The following is a 21,363-nucleotide window of genomic DNA, read 5'->3' as shown; positions in this document are numbered from 1 at the left end:
AACGAAAATTATTCTCGCGTATTCCACCAAACGAAATAATTTTTTGCCGATATTTTATCCGGTCAAACTTTGCTATTTTTGGCTGTTCCAAAATAGTGAGGGATTTACTATTCCACCATTTTGATGGAATAGTGCTATTCAATGTTTAATTTCAAACTTTATTAAAATTATAAATTAAATTAAAATTAAATTATATAAATATAATATGTTATATATTATAATATATTATTTTTATTATAAAATTATTAATTGTTACTATATTATACATATTATTATATTTAAATATTATCATAAATTATATTTAAATATTAAATTTTATAATAAATTATATTTAAATATTATAAAATATTATTTTTATTAAATTTAAGTTTAAATAGAATTTTAAAAAATTATTAATTTATTAATAATAAAAAATTTATAAATTTATTAAAAAATTTATTATTATCAAATTTATAAATTTATTATAGTAAATTAATTTTATTAATTGTTCCCACCCCTATTTTTATTTTCAAATTTTAAAATTTGATATTTTATATTTTAAAATTTAAAGTTTGAAATTTAAAATTTAAAATTTAAAATTTAAAATTTTGAATTTAAATTTTGATATTTTAAATTTTAAACTTTAATTTGAAAATTTGAAATTTAAAAGTTAAAATTTTAAATTTTAAAATATATATATATATAATTTAAAATTTCAAATTCAAATATAAGGAGAGGGTTAATATCAATATTTTTTATTTATATCTACCAACTTTAATTCTTATTCCACCTTACCTAACCAAACGTTATTTTTTTTATTCTCAGGAATAACCCAATTTTCATCCAAACATAAAATTGATTTAATCCCCGCTTATACCTCAATTTATACCTATTCCTGTAATAGCCACTTTTTGCTTATCTCCGAATCTAACGATACTAGGACACTTAACCAAGGGTCACAAAAGTCTATATTGTATAAGATATACACCACAAATATGATGTATATATGTCAAATTAATTATATTTCGTCGTATTAGATTGCAGGGCCTCAGAGCAAATGCAATACAGTAATTTTATATTAAGACGGTGCTTTACGAAATATTAATACTTGCACTACAAAAAAAAAAAAAAAAGATATTATATTGTGTCGTATTTGATGGTAGAGTCTCTAAGCGGAGAAAATATTATAATTTTATATTAAAATGATGCTTTAAGAAATGTTAGCTTTTGCACCATGAAAAAAAGAAATATTATGAATTAATATCTTGTTTCAGAATATTACTTTTGGCAAGTTTGATGGATGGGTTTGATTAAATGTTTACTAGAGTACTACAACATAGGATATAAAACCTCTTATTAAGTCAATTTCTCTGTAACAAATAAATTCATCCTTTAAATAAATGTAGTAAGCATTATCTCGAAAAATTGTGGGTACTAGAGAGTTCTATATTAATTAATGGACTAACAACAAACTCTAGGATGCAATATTCATAAAAGAATAATCATAATAACAAAAAAGTTATTATTAAGTACTTTGTTGCTTAAAAATATACAGAACTTTTGCTGAACTATCAATCACTTTGAATTATTATCTGATCTTTCAAAATTTTGATTTTGCTTTAGTCGGTATAATACTTTGACTTGAAAATTTGACTGCATGGTTTATCTTTATATATTTAGTGAGTATATTTTATACAATTCTGGCAATCATAAATATATTAAAATAAGCAATAAACTTAAATTTTGAAGTTAAAGTATTATTGACTTACTCTAACCAAACAAATTGAAAAGGTTGGATTGTAAAATCAAAATTTTGAAAGATCAGATAACTGATTCAAAATGCTCATAGTTTAAGTAAGTTCTGTACGTCTTCCTCTAATTTGTTTCATTGTACAAATGGGCCCTAAAATGTAAAGAGATTAACAAATCAAGCCCGAAAAAAGCGCCATGTGAGAAGTTTAATTTGTGGTTGATCATTGATGTGGTTATGTACTATGCACTCTAGCAAAAGAATATATGAAGGGCTTGCTAGTGACTTAAGGGCCTAATAATAGATAAAGTAAAATTGGTATAAAAACATATATAAATGTATTTCTGAGTTTTTAGAACCGCAGAAAATATATTATAACCGACTTATTACAGTATGCGAAACGTGATATTACGTACGAAAACAAATAAATTTTTTTTTTAATCATACTTTCTCAGCTAAGTAATCCAAATGGTAAGTCGTTAAGATTTCAAAATCAAAAGCAAAACAATGACCTTGTGCAGAATCAAAAAATGGTCAAGTGCTTGGAATTGGAGTTTTGGCACGAGGCCGTAGAAAATTGACTACAGCCTGGCCTTTGTCAACCAAGCTGTTGGTCTGGCTCGAAGTTGTTGGTTCTCCATCAGACAGCACACACATAGAGACACATGAGAAAGTCGAGTGCAATTTTTTCTGCAGCTCCGTGCGCACAAAAATCCTGTAACCTGATACGTATGCTGCAGATGGGATCTTAGCCGCTGATAGTCTAGAGCAGAGATCCATTCCGTCGTAAATCTACAGTAAAATGATTATGTGTGCAAGATTTTTCTGCTAACAAAGTAGAATATAATATGCATGCGAGAAAGAGGATAAGGTGGGGAGGATATTTGCATGACTTTCTCGGGCACCGACTAATGCTACCATACTTCGAAGGGCCCATTCAGCACGAAAGGTTGCACCTAACGCTATCGGGCACAAAAGAGTTAGGTCGAAAGTATATAACAATACTCTCTATCTTTCTAGAAGACTATAGAAATTTATATCTTAACCAACTTACGAAGACAAATAAAGTATTTTTCTATCAAACTCTCTTACCACGCATAACACAATTTGCATGTCAACTGTCGAATTGACCAACTATTGGATTAATGAATCATCACAGTAGTTTGAAGGAACAGTAAGATCGTACAGAGTGTAGGAAAATTCTGTGCACCAGATTATAGCACAGAGCGATCGCATGTACAATACGCCCCTCTACCTCTACACATTCACCTTTTTAATAGTTTACATATGATTCGTGTGCAATTCAATGATTCAAATATGAAAATATGGCTACGAGATATCGATAATGTGTGTAGCAGCCTGTGTGGCCCACTATAAAATGGCCCATAATAAACATGTGAAACCAAATGTAATATATATGCATTTTAAAAAAAAAAAAAATAGAAACGAAAAAATTATGCTCAAAATCACCAAGAAATCCAGCCATTACAATGATGTAATCTTGATTATAAAAACCACAAGCAGGAATTTATGCCACATAAATATAGCATATTGACAATTTATGCACAAACAAATCTGTAATTTCAAACCAATTCTATCAACAGCAATCAATCCACTCCATGCGATAATTAGAAAAGGGAAAACGAAATAATCACAAGTTAGCGCCGATTTGATATACTGAAGGAGCTAACCTTCATTGGGGTTGCGACCACGAGAGGAGCTTCTGGGGAGTCGCTTGTGGCGAATTTCTCGTGCATGAAGCGGCTGTCGACGATGGATTCGTCCTTGAGGACGATCTTGTAACAGTAGCAGCTCTTCAACCCTTCCTGGTTTCGATAGCACTCGTGGTTGCTGTTCTTTACCTGCTGGAAATTCCATATGATGCTGAATTTGCCGACTGTTGCAACCAGGTGCCTCTCCTGTTTACCGTTCTCTGTCACCTGAAGATACCGCAGCAGTGAAAAGAGAGACAGTTAATCCAACAAAAAACCAAAGGAATTTCGAGAATAGGATCTTGGCATTCATCATCTGAGAAAGATAAATAATGCACTATGCATGTGAATGGACATCCAAATTGGAGTGAGAACGCAACAAAATTTAATGTGATAATGAATAGCAATCACTCATGTTATGACTTGCATTGGAGGCAAATAAATGATTGCTATTCATTGTCTCATCATCTCATGATATAAGAAATTACGTTCATTACCTCACCATCATCTTTTTCTTGAATATTCTCAAGTTTTCGAGATGACAATATAAGCATAATGTTTTTCTCAAAAAAAATATAAGCATAATGTAGTCGTCCGTATTAGAAGGATATTCAGGTGCTTAAGCGGAATTTCGTTGTTCTACTGGCTAGTTATGATGGCTTTTCGCCAAGTAGATGTAACTCTTATTACATTCAATGAAACGTATAGGAAATACCCTATACATTCCTTTCAAAAAAAAAAAGTAGTTAGCTAGAAATGACTAATATTTTAAACAGCTACTTTCAGAAATTCTAACTATTCAAATGCAAAACTTTCTTTGGTACATTTTATAATATGCAAAAGCTCCTGTAAAAATCATGCTTATCATCCAGCAAAAGATGTCGTGGACAATACAAACACTAAAATCTAGCGCAATATTTCCTGGGGCAATCCGAAAGCACCAGACTAATTCCAAATTTCTATTTACTCGGAAACAACTTATTTCTGTCCAGAAAGTGGAGTCACACTTGGTGTATCCTTGAATAAAGATCAACCATAGTAGGCGAATTCATCCATGCACCCTGTCTTCTTCCCCGTCCATTTTGTCCTATTCATTCTCTACCTCTGTTCGATCTAATATCCCTCTCTTTAGCTAGAAACTAGAGGTCCCAACAAAATCTCGATAGGAACTTACAGCAGTAAGAGATGTTGATGCGAATGGCTCTTCTCTAGGTTCTTTTTCCTCCCATGCAGAAATTCATCTTCCACAGGAAACAAGTGCTGACATAAACTTATCCCCATAGAAACCAAGACTGCTGCAGATAGTAAATATAGAACAACCGCAGAAGCAAATTTGCGCAAAAGTTGTTTTCCTGCAACTTCCTCTAAAGATCTGAATAACTCTCAAATTTATCTGTAATGAAGCTTATGCTTTCTAAGCATTTGGACCGCCGTTATATGATATGGGTTCCTAGCCACTGAAAGACAAAGTGAAACCCAAAATAGCAAAAACGGCCAAACCTGCTAAAGTCTCACTCCTACCGTAAAGCGATACTTTGGAGTTTGCCAAATACATCCTGTTCTAATCGCCACCAATGACAAGATTCCTTGTCCTTTTGACATCTGTCTTGAATTCGAGTTCTTAGCTGCCTCTCACCCTTGCTACTCATAGTCGTTATGTGCAAGGTTCTAGCACTAATTATACTATATGGGATACTCAGGCATGATATCGAGATTGAGGAGTTTTTTAAAAATCTCCCCTGGCAATGCTACAAGATTAGATCTGATAGTGAACTGTAGGGGTCAAGTTAAGATTGGAGTGTTATTGTTTTGCCTGGCACTTAGACGCTTAGCAAGCGCTAGGAAATAGCCAAGGCAATCAAAGTAACTCAAACTTCCAGATGGGAATTGCTTCAACAGTCAATGAATCTACAAATGCCAAATCATCTAAATGAGTAGAAACCTTACCTCCTGGTATCCATCTTAGATTATTGGCAATTTGGGACAGGTCACCTCGAGCGAACTGAAACATGCTAGACTAAATCTTGACCAGAGATGTGTTCTGTGCAGATATTTACTCTGTAACGGTTCTTTGAGGAACATGCCTACTAATGTTCTTTGCTCTTTCTAAACAGCTAAACTTTACTATAGATGTGGAAAGTGCCATATTCTCATACGAGCGAATATTCATGTTTCATATCATCATTGTATATGTCTAGAGTCTTCATGAAAATTTACATTCTAGTGCCGAGTCAATAATTTTGACAATAACAAATGCATCTCAAGTTTCAGCTAAAATACGAAAACAATTGCTTGTTTTCATCTCTACTTCATAGCAAGTTGAAAGTACATGTCAAGAAACTAAACGAGTTTATACTATTTCTATCTCCATGAGCTGCTTTTGTTTTTTTTCCCCCCGGTTAAGTGCATTTGCTTGTAATGTTGGTTTATACAAATAAGTCAGTGCATTAGTTTCCCTGACAGTAACTCTACAGCTGGATATTACCTCTCATTCCAAAATAGACAGCAACAGTTACCTTCATCCTTACAGATTTCTCTAGTTAGACTGAAAAAAATGAATACTTCAACAAATTATAATTCCTAGAAGCTAGTCACAGCCTGGGAAGACAAATAAAAATTGGAAATATGCAAATGCGAAGCACAAGTCAAGTAACACTATAACTACAGAAACTAATCAACTAATATTTAACTACTACATGAGTAGAAACTGACATCATGTATGACATCACACATATATATGCATGAAGGGGAAGTAATCAAACTCACCCAGGAGAACTGTCCCCCATGAAACTTATTGTCCTTCCCAGCCAGATGCGAATCCAGTGGAGTAAGCTTCAGCAATCTTGGAGCCGCAATCTTGTTCCCCATGCGTCCACTGAAACCAGTCTTCTCCTTTCCATCTTTATCCTTAAAGATGCTGCATATGAGTATCAAATAAGTGTCCGTAGTACCCAGTATCCACTTCCCATCGAAGGTAACATCGACATTAGTGATGGGGGATCCAAGCCCCGGAAATGCAGTCTTGGCCATCCTCATTGAATTCTTCGAGTACAAGCGGATCTTCCCATCAATCGAACCCACCACAACAGACCCATCGCCGGTCGAAGCAAAGCATTGGAAATTAGTGCCCCTAGAGAACTGATGGCCCTGAGTCCAGTGCAAAACCGGAGATTCATTTGAGCTGGCGATATTCTGAACCATCCCGCTCCGGTCCCGCATATCCCATCGGCAGAGCCTATTGTCATCCAATCCCAAGAAGGTAGACTCCGAAGGGTCCAATTGCGAGCCTTTGCTATCATTCGTGATGTCCCTCATCGTAATGTCAGACCCGTCCTTCTCGAATTTCCATTCTGTAACGACCTTCCCCGTTTCGATGTCAAGCTGGTAAACACCTGTCGAGTGGGGCTTCCCCGCTTGCCCCGGACTCATCAGAAGCATATTGCTCTCCGCCCTCATCAAAAGCGCCTTCTTTGGGGTCGAAGACCCTGCAATCTGACCCCCATCATGGCTAATTTTAACCGAAACGCCCTTCCCGTGAACTCCATGGTTGAAATTCCTTACAATCTGGATCCCCGAATTGTTCACCAAGAAGCTATTATCCAAAGCTCCGAGCGCAAGGCTCTGAATCCCGCCATCAATGGCCTCCTCCTCGAACTCCTCCAACAGGTCCTGGCTCGCCCTAACCGGGAGAATCGGGCTCTTCTCGAAGCTCCCCTCGGCATCCTCCCAGATGGCGTCGTCTGCAACCTCGGGTTGCGCCCACGCCACGAAATCCTTACCGAAAACCCTGGCGCGGTTCTCCTCCGTCGCGGCGAGGCCGTAGGTGTTCTCGAAGAGGCAGCTCCGGTACTGGCTCTGGAACTCGCGGTACCCTTCCGCGGAGGCGAATTTGAGGGCCCAAACCCCATCGGCCACGAAGTCGACGCGCCGCTGCTCGGGGAACGGCTTCAGCTGCATCTCCGCGCCCACCTTGGCGCGCACCTTGGATCCGATCACCAAGGACCATGGGGAGGAGGAGTCATCAGCGCGGTCGGGGAGGGGGGAGGGTTTGAGGAAGGAGTAGGAGGCGCGCTTGTCGGAGACAATCCACCGCGCGGTGGGGGAGCTCCCGCCGATGTGGAGGTAGAGCTTGACGGCGTCGTTAGGGTTGGGGTTAGGGTTAGCGTTTTGGGAGGAGGAGGAAGGGGAAGGGGAAGGAGAAGGAGAAGGGTTGGAGGAGTACTTGAGCTTAAGGGAGCGGAGTTTGGAGTCGACGTCATCGAGGGAGGGCGGGGTTAGGGTTTGGGATCCTTCGCGCTGCTCGTGCTCTTCTTCGTCTTCTTCCTCCTCTTCTTCTTCGTCCTCCTCCTCCTCGTCGGAGAGCTCGAGGCCCTCGCGACTATGAGAGCCTCCCATGGCGATAACCGGAGCGAGAGAGAGAGAGAGAAGGGGTTTCGGATTGGAATTCGAAGAAATGGAGGGGTTAATTTGTAAAATTTCGGTTTTCGCACGATACGTAGGAAGAGGATGCGACGGTTACAGTTGTTCGCGGGGTTTTGCCGGGAAATCAGAGGCCGTTCGGAAGTGATCTCAGCCGTCCAAATCAAAATCGAAGGCCAGGTATTAGGACAACAATTACAGTCTTAATTGCACCAGCGCCCCTCTATCTCTTCAGATATTTCACTTTGGTCCCTGAACCCCCCACCCCCCCCCTCTTTTGGTGAGATGGGTAAAATGTTGGCTCTAGGGCCGAGGCCCGGTCCACGCTCCACTTAACTTTTCAGTTTCGGACCGAGTCATGGGCTCCGATAAGGTTGATCCAAACCCGGCCCATTAATACCCTCAAACATGAGATTCATGAGACTATATTCAACTCGTTTGACTCCATGTTTGCTTTCTATTTTATTTTATTTTTTAAATTTGAAAAAAAAAACTATAAATTCAAAAAAAATATAATTATAAAATTGTATATTAAACTAAACGACCTCTAACTCCATTAAATCCCACTTGGTATCTTATCAACAAAAATTTATCATAATTTATGATTATAATATCTACATGTTCAAAAGAGAATCTTTTGCTCTACTTGTCGCAATTCTTTTTCTTTGTATCAATTCAATAAGCATCATTCACTATAATAGGATTCACGCATGGTACAAAATCTAATATAAAATTTAATATATAAACCAAATAATGTATTAGGAAACACATTATTATATCATTAACTCAGGTTACATCTAATAAGTAAGCAACATAGAGTTACAATGCAATAAATAAAGGGTGTTGACGAGACGAGTAAAATAAGCAAATATTATACAGGTTACAGCTTATGTAACGATAACATGTGTGCTCTTTAAATCCTTTTTTTAAAAAAGTTGTGCAAATTTTTCTTTGGTTTTAACATAAATTCCAAAAAATTTAAAAAGAAAGAGAGTTGCAATTACTTGCAGCAGTTGAAAATACAATAATTAAAAAAGTAATTTTATACAAAAGAAACGTTTTTCTATCCATTCACATTTTAAATAAAAAACAAATTTTTATTTTTAAAAAATAATTCCCCCCATATCATATGTGAAATAATAAAACTTGTAAATGTACTTTCTAATTATAAGCAAGTAAATAAAAGATTTATAGTCACTTCCTTTTCTTACATAGCGCTAAACGGAATAAATACAAATATAAATTTCGCATCTCTAATTATAATGTATTTATAAGTCAAATGGCTCTTAAATAGTGAATGTTTCTAGATCAGTTTTTTTTTTTTTCTCTCTAATTTTACATATTTTACTCTATCTGCATTCTTTTGGGTTAATTAAAGTATTCGGAACTTACATTAATTATAAATTATTTTGAATCAGTTACCAACCTTTCAAAATTTTGATATTACTATTTAATCTTTTAATTTATTTGACTTGGGTCGATCGATGACATTTTGATTTCAAATTTTTGAATATATTGTTTATCTCCACTCATTTAGTTAGTATATTTTATACAGTTCTTGCAACTATAAATCTATTAAAGTAAGTAATCAGCTTAAATTCTAAAGTCAAAATACCATTAGCAAACTCAAATCAAATAAATTTAAAAATTAAATAGTAAATTACAAATTTTAAAATAATAATAATTAATTTAAAATAATACACAATTCAAATAAGTTTGGCATAATTTTATTTATTTTTCATTCTTTGGGGAGGACTAGGGCTAGGGATGTCAATGGGTATGGATAGTCGAAATTTTAGCCGAATCCGAATCCGAATGAAACAGATATATCCGATGGATTTAGATATGGATATCAGAAATAGAAACCCGACGGATATAGATTCAGATATGAATTTTGATTGAACCCGACCCGACCCGAACCCAATCCGAACCCGAATTTATTTTGTATTATATATAATATATATATATATATAAATTTGATGTTATATTTGAATTTGTATTTTAAAAATTTAGATTTAATATAATATATTTTGAAATATTGAAAAAAGAAATAATTGTTTCATGGTTCAAATTTTCGGGTTTGGGTTTCGAATTTTTGGCCGGGTTCGGCTTTGGATATGGATTTTTAAAATCCGTCGGGTTCGGATTCTGGTTTGGGTCTCGGGTTTGGAGTCGGATTCGGGTTCGGATCTTTAAAAATCCGCCCCGACCCGTTGACATCTCTAACTAGGGCAAATGCCCACCGTCCAAATTGCCTGAGCCACGCTTTAATAGTCGTGCAGGCGGGTGATGTTGCATCCCGATAATAGCGTCCACGCTGTTGACACGTTCCTTCCCCCTCCAACGGGTGGGCCCCACGACCCATGAGTTTGACATCGGAGTTGGTGGGCCCCACTCCCACAAAACCCCAGAAAGAGGTTGTCACAAGGCTCATAAAGAGGTCATAACGACCTCATCACGCGGGAGACGTTGACTCATTTTAATGAGTTAGTTAAGTTGCAAAGCTATTCCCTGCACCGGGTGTACAAGTACAGCTCATGCACCGCCCTCCTAAATGTGTTCTATGATGATATTCAAAAAGGCCTATTTAAAAAGAAATAAATTTTGAAATAGCGTACTATTTTACTTTTCCGTTGATTAAAATATAGGTAAAATTGAATGAAAACTCCCTCACCTATATACCATTTTAAGATAGCCCCTCATTTTTTTGAGATTCCATGAGCGGTTAGTTTTTTGGAATTAAGTGATTTTAGCATAACAAATTATTTAGTTTAACTCAATCATAGTAGATAAAATTAGATTAATTACTTGTTAATAGCTAAAAGAGCTATCAATTTTTTATATAAAAAAAAGTTAAAGGAGTGTCAATACAAAAATTTGGGTAAATTTTAAATATTACCCATGTGGTTTCGTACTTTTTCACTTTAGTATCTTGTGATTTAAAGTGTATCAATTTAGTACCCTGTATTTTTTTTTTTTTTTTTTTGTCATCTCCTTCTGTTAACTTTTCATTAAATTATATATAAAAAACTTCAAATACCTCATCCATAGTATTATCGATATTCACTTTTGTACTATTTAGTTTTAACTTTGTCATTGATTTAACGAAAAAATTAACGAAGAAAATAACAAAAAGAGAAAAATAAAATCACAGGGTATAAAGTGATACACTTTAAACCGCATGGTACGAAAGTGAGAAAGTGCAAATTATAAAAGTGGCATTTGAAGTTTTTTCGGAAAAAAAAATTTAAAGTTGAGGGCTGAAGTTCCGAATACCCTATAATTGAGGGGATCTGCATACATTTTTACCTGGGCCGCGTGTGGAGTACGGTACGCGCCGGTGCAGGGAATAGTTTTGTGTTGACTTTTGTGGCCCAGTCAACGATTCTCCGCGGAGTCTCGTTCTGTGGTTACTCCCCGGTTCGGCAAAGTCAACGCTGGCTTAAACGGGGACCGGTTCATTGTAGATAAATTAGATGATTCCACGTGTGAGAAAGAGATGGGATATTGTTAGGGGTGAAAACGGATCGAAAATGATCGGATATTTGACAAAACCACGTTCGCATCTATATTCTTTTTTTTCAGGTACAAATATGTGTCGGATATTAAATTTTTGAAAAAATTTCAAATACCGTCAATGTGGTTTCACACTTTTTCACTTTAATACCATGTGGTTTAAAGTGTATCAATTTAGTGCCATGTGATTTTATTTTTTATTTTTTTATTATAAATTTTACTAATTTTTTTTATTAAATCAATGACAAAGTTAAAACTAAAGGGTATTAAAGTAAATATTTGAAAAACCTAGGTGGAGTGTTTGAAGTTTTTTGTATATAATTTAACGAAATATTAACGGAGGAAGCTGACAAAAAGATAAAAATAAAACGGCAGGACACTAATTTGATATACTTTAAATTATAGGGTACTAAAGTGAAAAAGTGCGAAACACACAGGAATGGTATCTGAAGTTTACCCTAAATTTTTATTATCATACCTGCTAAAAACAGATTCGGATATAATCGGTTATTTTTTCGAATTTGAATATGAATTGAATATGTATTCAAATAATAATAATATACATTAATAAGCACATATATAAAAAGAATTATTTTTCTATCTTGTTTTTCTAACTATATTTTTTCACATATAAAATGCGTAATTTTAATCTATAACTCATTATAAAATATACGAATAACACAAAAATCATCTCATTTTCCTTAAAAAAATCATCCTACATATCTTGATTGACAATTGAATTAGAGGAGAGTAGACAAAAGAGATCGACTATGGAGGAAAGAGATTGTGGAAACTGAACTTGACTAAGAAAATGAAAAATGAACTACAAATGTTTGTGCGGCTCAGATAAAATTCGCACTAAAAGTTCATTAAATTATTTTATTTGAAATCTTGTTATTATTTTGTATCATGAGCGAGGAAAGGATGAGATGGCTTTGGGTTCTTTATATACCCAAACTAATTTTGTGTTCCTCGTAAAAGGTCGCTTACATAATTGATACATTGGTGAGCTTCTATGGTATTTTTGATCGATTTGTTTGAATGTCGGATCGACTAAAATATCCAACGATAACTTACTCAATATAAAGATCTTTTTAGTGTGACTTGAATTTAAAGTCTGATTTGTTCCTTGAAAGGTCTCGACATCTATAATTTAGCAAGATGATATATTTTATCTATGAGCTGATTTATTATATTTTAAAAAATAACGTAAAAGCCAAATATCTGAAGACACTCTTACTATCCAATGATGACGGAAAATTCTCACACCAAATAGGAGAGCCTATATCAAGTACTATGCTAAAATATCAATACTATATGGTAGGAAACATAGTTATATAGGGATCTTTTCTTTTCTGTAATTAGTTGGATTGTGATATATGGTAACTTAGAACCTATGAGTAAAAACTAAGGATGCAAATGAGGTGAATCCGGAGTTCTCCGCCTTCCATTCTTTTTTTTTTTATCGAGTCGGAACGGATCGGGGCGGGTTAATTTTAATTTCATTTTTGGCCCCCACTTACTGCTCCATTCAGAGTGGATCGCGAATAAAAGCAAATTTTGGTAAATTTTGAGCAAATTTTGAGCGAAGCAAAGAAAAGAAAGGTCTCCTACCTTCCACTCCATTTACTTGTGGATGGAAATTGATTCAGGACGAATTATATTTTTCTATATTTTTTATTCCCACTTATATTCTCGTTCGGGGCGGATCTAGGTGGGAGCTCCACCAACCCGGATCCATTTGCAAAAGTAGTAAAACATAATTAGCTTAGACAAGGGGTCTATTTTCTCGTACTATATCATACTAGCACTTCGTTGAATCATCTTCCTTTTCTAAGCCGAATTATGTATTATTGGCTTACACATGTAGTCTAAAAAACCACATGTAACCTTACACATTAATACAAATGAAGAAAATGTTATGGAGCATCATCCAAGGGACTTTGTTAGAGTGTTATAATGATGATGCTTATGTGCAGTAAATTCGTTCAAAGATGTTCTTTTTCATCTAATAATCTAAAAAATCTGTTGCAACCTCTTTCAAGTAAGCTTACTACTCATCAAAATGAAACAATACCAACACTTTCATCATGCAACAATTAGCAAATCAAGAATTGGTTATGCACGGGTCGAATATAATGAATTTGGTCATATTCAGTCAGTACACAATGACCAAATCAACTGGTATATCCTTCTGTTAACGGTCATGGCAACTTTGCAATATTATCAACATTCGTAACGATTAATAATATTACTAACAACTGATGTTAGTATTCCTAAATAAATTTACTAAATTAGATCACTATCTGTAACAAAAGAAAATGGATCTGATCTGCTACACCAAATACTTGATCTTGTAGTATTCATTTAATTTTACTTTTGACAAATCAAATCAATCATCGAAAGTTTGAATTCTCTACAAATACGCGATAAAATTATTTCATAATATATTAAAAAAAATTCTGCGTCCTGTGTTGTAAATGCGACGGTGAGGTGTCAAATCACGGGGAATCAACATGAGCACCAGAGGACAACCACACAGTGGGAGGTTCCACTTCACTGAAGTAAACTAACCATCTGGGGATTTGTGAGACACCTCGTGATCCGTGAAAGATTTTGTCCCCACGCTACCACAAGCTGTCTCACCACTGTATCCTCCAATCCAGCTGGACACCCTGTAACTTTTTTTTTTTTTTTTGGGAGGTGGGGGGTAAAAGTTACATTGAGATTCCTCAATTATAGGGTATTCTGAAATGAACCCTTCAACTTTAATAATAAAGATGAAAATAACTTAGAGCAAACTTCAGATACCATCCCTGTAGTTTCGCACTTTCTCACTTTAGTACCCTGTAATCTAAAATGTATAAAGTTAGTGTTCTGTGGTTTCATTTTTATCTTTTCACTAATTTTTTCGTTAATATTTCGTTAAATTATATAATAAATCTTTTCGATAAAATTTAAAAATAAAAATAAAACTATAGAATAATTAAGTATAATATATTTGAACCATAAAGTGGTAAAGTGAAATGCGCTAAAACCACAGCAAACTAAATTAAAGTTACTTTTTATATACACTTTTTTTAAGTATTTATTTTTTGAATTAAAAATTTTATTTTAAGTTACATTAAAAATTTTGTAACATTTGATAATTCAACACTTTTATTTGCTATAAAGTGATTAAAACTATTGAACTTGATAAAATTCTTTAAAAATTTTTTTATTAAAATTGCTTGATCCTAAAAAATAAAAGCTTAGGGGTTATTAATCCAAAAGAAAAGGGACCCGTTTAGAAACGGTTATAGTTGAGGGAGTCCCTATACATTTTTCCTTTCTCTTTCTTTTTTTTTTAGCATTTCGCTTCTCCGAGTCAACGCTCAGCGCCACGTCAGCAGCGTTCGCCACGACATATGCTCTTTTTTATATCCTTTTGTGTGGGACCCACTCCCCCTTTGATCTTTGTAAACACCGCCACCATTTTTAAACCCACAAATGCTCTTTTTTTCTTTTTTCTTTTTTTTGAGAAACTTTATTTATTTTGATGTTATTTTTTAGAAAACATAATAATTTTCATAAAAACATAGATAGATTTATTGAGTTAATTAAATCTAATCAAATTTAACTCGTAAGTGCAATACAACTACAACAGATGCACGCAGTTAAAAATACAATAGTTTTAATTAATTTATTTTATTTGGTATTATACAGATACATTTGCTGTAACTATATATCTTCTGCTTCGTAGGTTTGAAGAAATGTTATTTTTTTTGCCGACTATTACATTTCAACTACGGAATATTAATGACTGCATGTAATCAAATAATACGCAAACTAAATTTATTAAATTTGGTTAAATCTAATTAGTAAATAGTGATGGAGTTTTATGAAATGTTTTGTCACTAGTAAAAAAAAAAAAAAAACTACGAAATTGTAATTCTNAAAAAAAAAAAAAAAAAAAAAAATCAATATAATCCCATTTGTTAAAAATGTCAAAAACCTCCCTCGCCTATAGGCGAATCTAACATGAACCCTTTGTATTTTTTTTAACCGATAATTTTTCCCCATTAAACCAGGAGCTATTACTTCACAAAAAAAAATAAAAATAAATATATACAAAACTTGTATAAATTATGAACTATTTTGAATCAATTATCCATTAAGTCTTTCAAACTTTTGATTTTGCTATTCAATATTTTAATTTATTCGTTTGAGTCAGTCAACTATATTTTGACTTTAAAATTTAAGCTAGTTACGTACTTTAATAAATTTATAGTTGTGAGAATTACGTGAAGTACATGCTAACTAAATTTACAAGTTTTGTATATTTTTATCCAAAAAAGACTCACAGCTAAAAATAAAAAAGGCGAAAACTCCAGTGGTCTGTCTCAAAATATTATAGTTGAGGGGAGCTGCGCGCAAATTTACCCCCTATTTTCTAATTAATTTTTCGACGGTGTTCTCCGTGAAGTCCATTTCCTCCTCTCTTTACCGTTTCTGTTCGAATGAGCTCACATGTAATGGAGTTTATTATTACTTCACCTCAAAAAAAAAAAGAAAAAAAAGGTGAATTTGGGGTAATATATATAAATTATTAATTAAAAAAGGGTTTTTTTGGAGTTATTCAACTTGCTTCGTCCCCATCTCTCCCCCAATTCGGAGCCTTGCGAGGTCTCCTCCTCCTCCTCCTCCTCCTCTCATCGTGTTCTACGTTTTGGAGCCAAATACGGCGCCGAGATGAGGTGTTGTTGCTCTACTGGTTGTGATCGGAGTGGTTATTGGAGCCCTCGGAAGGGGAATTTGGGCAGGGATTGATGTGGGTCGCTTGCGGAGTCGATTGAGTCGATCGCCATGTTTGGATCGCGGAGAGTGGATGATGAGATGCAGCTCGAGAGGCAGAGGACCGTGAGGTGAGTTTATGTTTTCTCTCACAAGATCCGATTTCGATGAGACCCATTTGAAATGATTTGATTTTGTGTGATTTTTGGCTCGGAATCGCGCAGAAACCCTAGTTTTTCCGGTTCAAGGTTTTAGCAGAAAACATGTTTTGGATTCAATTTTGGTTATGTGTAAAGATGCTAATTTTAGGACATTAGCTAGGGTTTTTGAGTCTGAATCGGAATGTCCATCTAATCTTGGGTTATTTTGCTTTTAGTTGTGAATCCTCCAAAAGACCCGATTTTGATGAATAGCCATTTGAAATGATTTAAATTTGATGTGATTTGTAGGTTAGAACTTGTATTTAGTTGGTTCTGCAATCGGAATGGCGTATAAACCCTAGTTTTCTGATTCAAGACTCAAGTTTGGTTATGTTCAATGATGCTAATTTTAGGACATTAGCTATGGTTTTTGTGTCTCAATTGTTTGTTTTTGTAATCATGCTAAAAATGGAATAAAATCATCGTGGGTTCTTTTGTTTTCAGTTGTGAACCTGGTTTTTTAGGGTTTGAATTGATCATGTTATTATTGTGTACTATTCATAAGTTCTCAGTACTGCTTTTCTCTCTAGGTTCTACTCAGATGGGAGACAAAACCAAGCTATACCCACATACCAGGCCCCAAAACCCAGCGTATACGCCGCTACTAAACTTAATGGTGTAAATCCTGTGAAGCCGAAAGTGATCTCCGAAGAACGCGAGCCGTGGCGGAAGAGAATATTTGACCCAGGAAGTGATTTCGTATTGAACTGGAACCGCTTCTTTCTCATCTCGTGCTTGGTCGCTTTGTTCATCGATCCTATGTACTTCTACTTGCCCGCGATTGATTATGGTGAGACCACTTCGTGTGTCAAGACCGACTGGCGTCTTGCTATCGTGGTCACCATCTTTCGATCGCTTGCAGATCTATTATATGCTATCCATATTGTTATAAAGTTTCGAACTGCGTATGTGGCCCCGAATACGAGGGGTTTCGGACGGGGAGAGCTCGTCACGGATCCTAAAAGAATCGCGAGGAGGTATTTAAGGTCGGATTTTATTATTGACCTAGCTGCAGCATTGCCTCTACCACAGGTAACTATTTCTTTAGTTTGTGTGTGTGTGTGTGTGTGTGTGTGTGTGTTTTGATCTTGATTTATTGCATATGCTAATTTAAAGCATGTATCAAATTACCCGGGAGGGGAATTTAGATAGTTAGGGTATCAATTATTCTTTCATTTTTCTTCTATTCGCCTTTGAGAGTTGGCTGTTAGCTAACATTTTCATTCTTAATATTTTTTTGCAGATTGTTATGTGGTTAGTAATACCAGCAATCAAGAACTCAACTCCCCAACATAGCAATAACACTCTTGCTCTCATCATCTTAATTCAATATCTTCCGAGGCTATATTTAACATTTCCTTTGAGTTATGAAATTATTAAAGTCACGGGTGTCGTTGCGAAGACTGCTTGGGCCGGAGCTGCGTACAATCTATTTCTTTACATGATTGCCAGCCATGTACGTTTTCTCCGCTTATTTCTTGAAATAAGATGTCATGCGGTATCCTTGGATTCCACTCTATACGAATTTCATATATGCTCGTCCGTAGTTAACTTTCATCCCTCACTCCCCAGTAGAGAAGGCTACTTCTGTAAATCTGTAAATTCAGATTTTACAGCGATAGTATATCTGTAAATAGATAATTTTGAAAGGACGTGTATATGCAAAAGCCACAATTTGAAATATGATAATCTTTGATTTACAAATCATATTGTAGCCTTTTGTTGCGCTAAGGACCAGATGTTGCAGGTTTTAGGAGCGATCTGGTACTTGCTGTCGGTTGATCGCCAACATACATGTTGGCAATCCTATTGCAAGCAAGAGGACGGCACAGGGAATACACCGTTATGCAATGTTAGGTACTTTGATTGCGACTTCTCAAGCCCGGATGAACAAACTTGGGCAAATAGCACTGGTGTCTTTGCAAACTGCGATGCTACTAACACTAGTATCGCTTTCCTCTTCGGCATGTTCCAACCTGCATTGAGCAATCAGGCTCCTGCTGAGGAGTTCGTTAAGAAGTACTTCTATTCATTCTGGTGGGGTTTGCAAAATCTGAGGTATGATTATATTCCTTAAATTTGCTCTTCTTTTTCTCTGTTGGAAAATATTTTTTCTTCTATGCTATTATTCAAAATTACATATTTTCTTATGCTGTATACCTTGTTCTTCATGTTTTCAGCTGCTACGGCCAGACTCTGATCGTCAGCACTTTTATCGGGGAGACATTGTATGCCATTTGCTTAGCTGTCGTTGGCCTTGTTTTATTTGCACATTTGATCGGAAACGTCCAGGTAAAATTCTTGTTAGTTTTGTAATTATGAAGGTGCTTGCTTGATCTTCCAAGTTCTAGTTAATTGTTACTAATTGATCTGTTAAATAAATGTAGCATAGTTATCAGACTTGGAGTGGACCTGATTAATGTTAGTTTTACCATTTCTTGGTTATGTGTTCGTCGTTCGTGTATCTCGAGCTGACCAGTACCGAAATCATATTTCAGACCTACCTGCAATCTATCACTGTGAGGGTCGAGGAATGGAGGCTCAAGCAAAGGGACACCGAGGAGTGGATGAGGCATCGCCAGCTCCCTCACGAACTGCGAGAGCGGGTGAGGCGGTTTGTCCAATACAAGTGGCTCGCAACCCGAGGGGTGGACGAAGAATCGATATTGAAGTCCTTACCTGCCGACCTTCGGCGAGACATCCAACGCCACCTTTGCTTGGACCTCGTTCGACGGGTACGCAGTATTGCCCCTATTGCTTGTTCTTCTCTTTGCGAAGAAGCAATTGATTTATCTCTTAGCTTTACCTGATTCCACTTGCTTGTCGCACATGTCCATGAGAGGATTATTAGAATCAATATCTTCTGATTTGCTATGAAATTTGAAGCATGGTAGCAGATTTAAACAAGATACTCCAACATGACCTTTTTGTGCTATTTGCAACTACATCTTGTTTGTTAGTGTTCTATCTATTGCTTGCAAATAGTTCCTGACCCCGCATTTTTCTTTGAAAATGGTAGGTCCCTTTTTTCTCGCAAATGGACGGCCAACTACTTGATGCCATATGTGAACGCCTCGTATCCTCTTTAAGCACGGAGGGCACTTACATCGTCCGCGAGGGCGACCCTGTCACCGAGATGCTCTTCATCATCCGCGGCAAGCTCGAGAGCTCCACCACCAATGGTGGCCGCACCGGCTTCTTCAACTCCATAGCCCTGAAGCCCGGCGATTTCTGCGGTGAGGAGCTCCTTGGGTGGGCCCTCCTCCCCAAGTCGACCACCAACTTGCCCTCTTCGACCCGTACGGTAAAAGCACTAGTCGAAGTCGAGGCCTTCGCACTACGAGCCGAAGACCTTAAATTTGTCGCCACACAATTCAGAAGGCTCCATAGCAAGAAGCTGCAGCACGCCTTCCGGTTCTACTCCCCACATTGGAGGACATGGGCGGCTTGCTTTATCCAGGCGGCCTGGCGGCGGTTCAAGAGGAGGAAGATGGCGAAGGGCCTGAGCTTGAGGGAGTCGCTGTCGTTTAAGTCAGACGACTCGGGACAAGACGAAGAGGAGAGCAGTTCTCCCTCTACAAGTGCTTCTCACCCGAAGCAGAATCTCGCGGTGTCGATCTTGGCTTCAAGGTTTGCTGCGAGCACGAGGAAAGGATCACAGAAGGTCAAGGACATGGATTTGCCCAAGTTGCAGAAGCCGGATGAGCCGGACTTCTCGGCAGAGCCCTATGATTGATGAAAAAAGTAACATGGTTGAATTCAATTGGTTTGAATTCGCTCGCAGTGTGAAGGGTTGCATCGCGAGGATTCGTCAAAGTGCCATGATTTGAAGGTTTGTAAAATCTACGAGCCTTCGCTCCGATAGATAGTTTTCAGTGTAATCTGATACAGTAGTGTGCATGTTATTAGCCGAAGCAGAGTGGAAGAAGTGTCTCTGATGGGCATTGTATCTGTTTCTTTCGTCGACAGATACGTTCTGCTTCATGCTGTACAATTTAGATGTATTTATTGGTAATTATTCACTTTGAATATTACAAACATCAACACTATCATCATTTGATCATAGATTTTTATTTTCGAATACAACCTAAGAGTTTGGTTTTTACCTATGTTTGGTCTTACTTTTCAAACTCTAAATATACTATGTTCTATTGACTAAGTAATTTACTATATTCTGATGAAGTAATGATCAGAAGCCACACTTCTAAGATTTCGTGCACCTCCGAAAAAGTATTGAGTAAATATGAGGCACATGGATGTCAAAGATGTCGGTTATTTTCCGGCCCTCACTGATTCTGAGAAAACAACATGATCTGATGAGAGGGAAGTACAGAACACTTGATATTTCTCAGCAATAGGACCAAACTGACACAACTACTTTTGTCGCGAAATTACTGGTGGGAAGCTTAAACTTCGCGACAGCGACAAAAGGAAACACTCATGTTTCACTCATTTCAAGCTGAAAACAGTGCACATGGTTGTAACAAAACTCTCCACTTGATGAGCATGGAACCCACATCACAACTGTTTTGTCTGAAACATACAACAATCAGGGGACATATTGCATTTATGATTATATTTGGCCCATCTTTGTTGCCGCGAATGCTTTAATTCCTGTTTATACATACTTTAAAATTGTAACTGATAACTGGTAGCTCACCAGATCTTGTAAGGTTAGAAGATAATTAACTCAAACACATTGCAGAATGCAGATTTGAGTAATTCTTTTCTTAAGCACATGGACAGCATCCACCTCTTACATAAAAATTACTGGCGCACAGTACACCACACCACTAAAACCCTACCATATGAGGCCCTGCTCTCTATTATTCAAAAGGTTAATGAATCAAGAATTATAAATTGTGGACACCTATTTCTTATGAATCGGATAATGTCACTTTTATACTACTGAATTTTGAAACTAAATTCAGCACATGCTCTAATAATAGGTTAACAGCACATGCGACTTTTCATACTGAGCTCCTTTAGATGTCGCAGATTATCGAAGGAATGA

General features: G+C 36.2%; 2 protein-coding genes across 2 annotated transcripts; one reads left to right on the top strand and one right to left on the bottom strand.

Moving 5' to 3' along the window:
• On the bottom strand, positions 3,174-7,969 carry LOC109706661 (protein CYPRO4-like). The gene is made up of 2 exons (XM_020227606.1): positions 6,208-7,969; positions 3,174-3,669 (listed from the first exon to the last, which is right to left on the bottom strand). The coding sequence occupies exons 1-2, from the start codon at positions 7,834-7,836 to the stop codon at positions 3,388-3,390; spliced, it is 1,911 nt and encodes a 636-aa protein (XP_020083195.1). The 5' UTR covers positions 7,837-7,969; the 3' UTR covers positions 3,174-3,387.
• On the top strand, positions 15,858-20,458 carry LOC109704063 (cyclic nucleotide-gated ion channel 17-like). Its single transcript, XM_020224798.1, has 7 exons — positions 15,858-16,280; positions 16,880-17,381; positions 17,593-17,805; positions 18,097-18,407; positions 18,530-18,641; positions 18,848-19,084; positions 19,369-20,458. The coding sequence occupies exons 1-7, from the start codon at positions 16,222-16,224 to the stop codon at positions 20,083-20,085; spliced, it is 2,151 nt and encodes a 716-aa protein (XP_020080387.1). The 5' UTR covers positions 15,858-16,221; the 3' UTR covers positions 20,086-20,458.

Source organism: Ananas comosus, linkage group 2 (assembly GCF_001540865.1).
Source record: "Ananas comosus cultivar F153 linkage group 2, ASM154086v1, whole genome shotgun sequence".
Classification (NCBI taxonomy): Eukaryota; Viridiplantae; Streptophyta; class Magnoliopsida; order Poales; family Bromeliaceae; genus Ananas; species Ananas comosus.
This window is presented reverse-complemented; position numbering and strand designations above follow the sequence as displayed.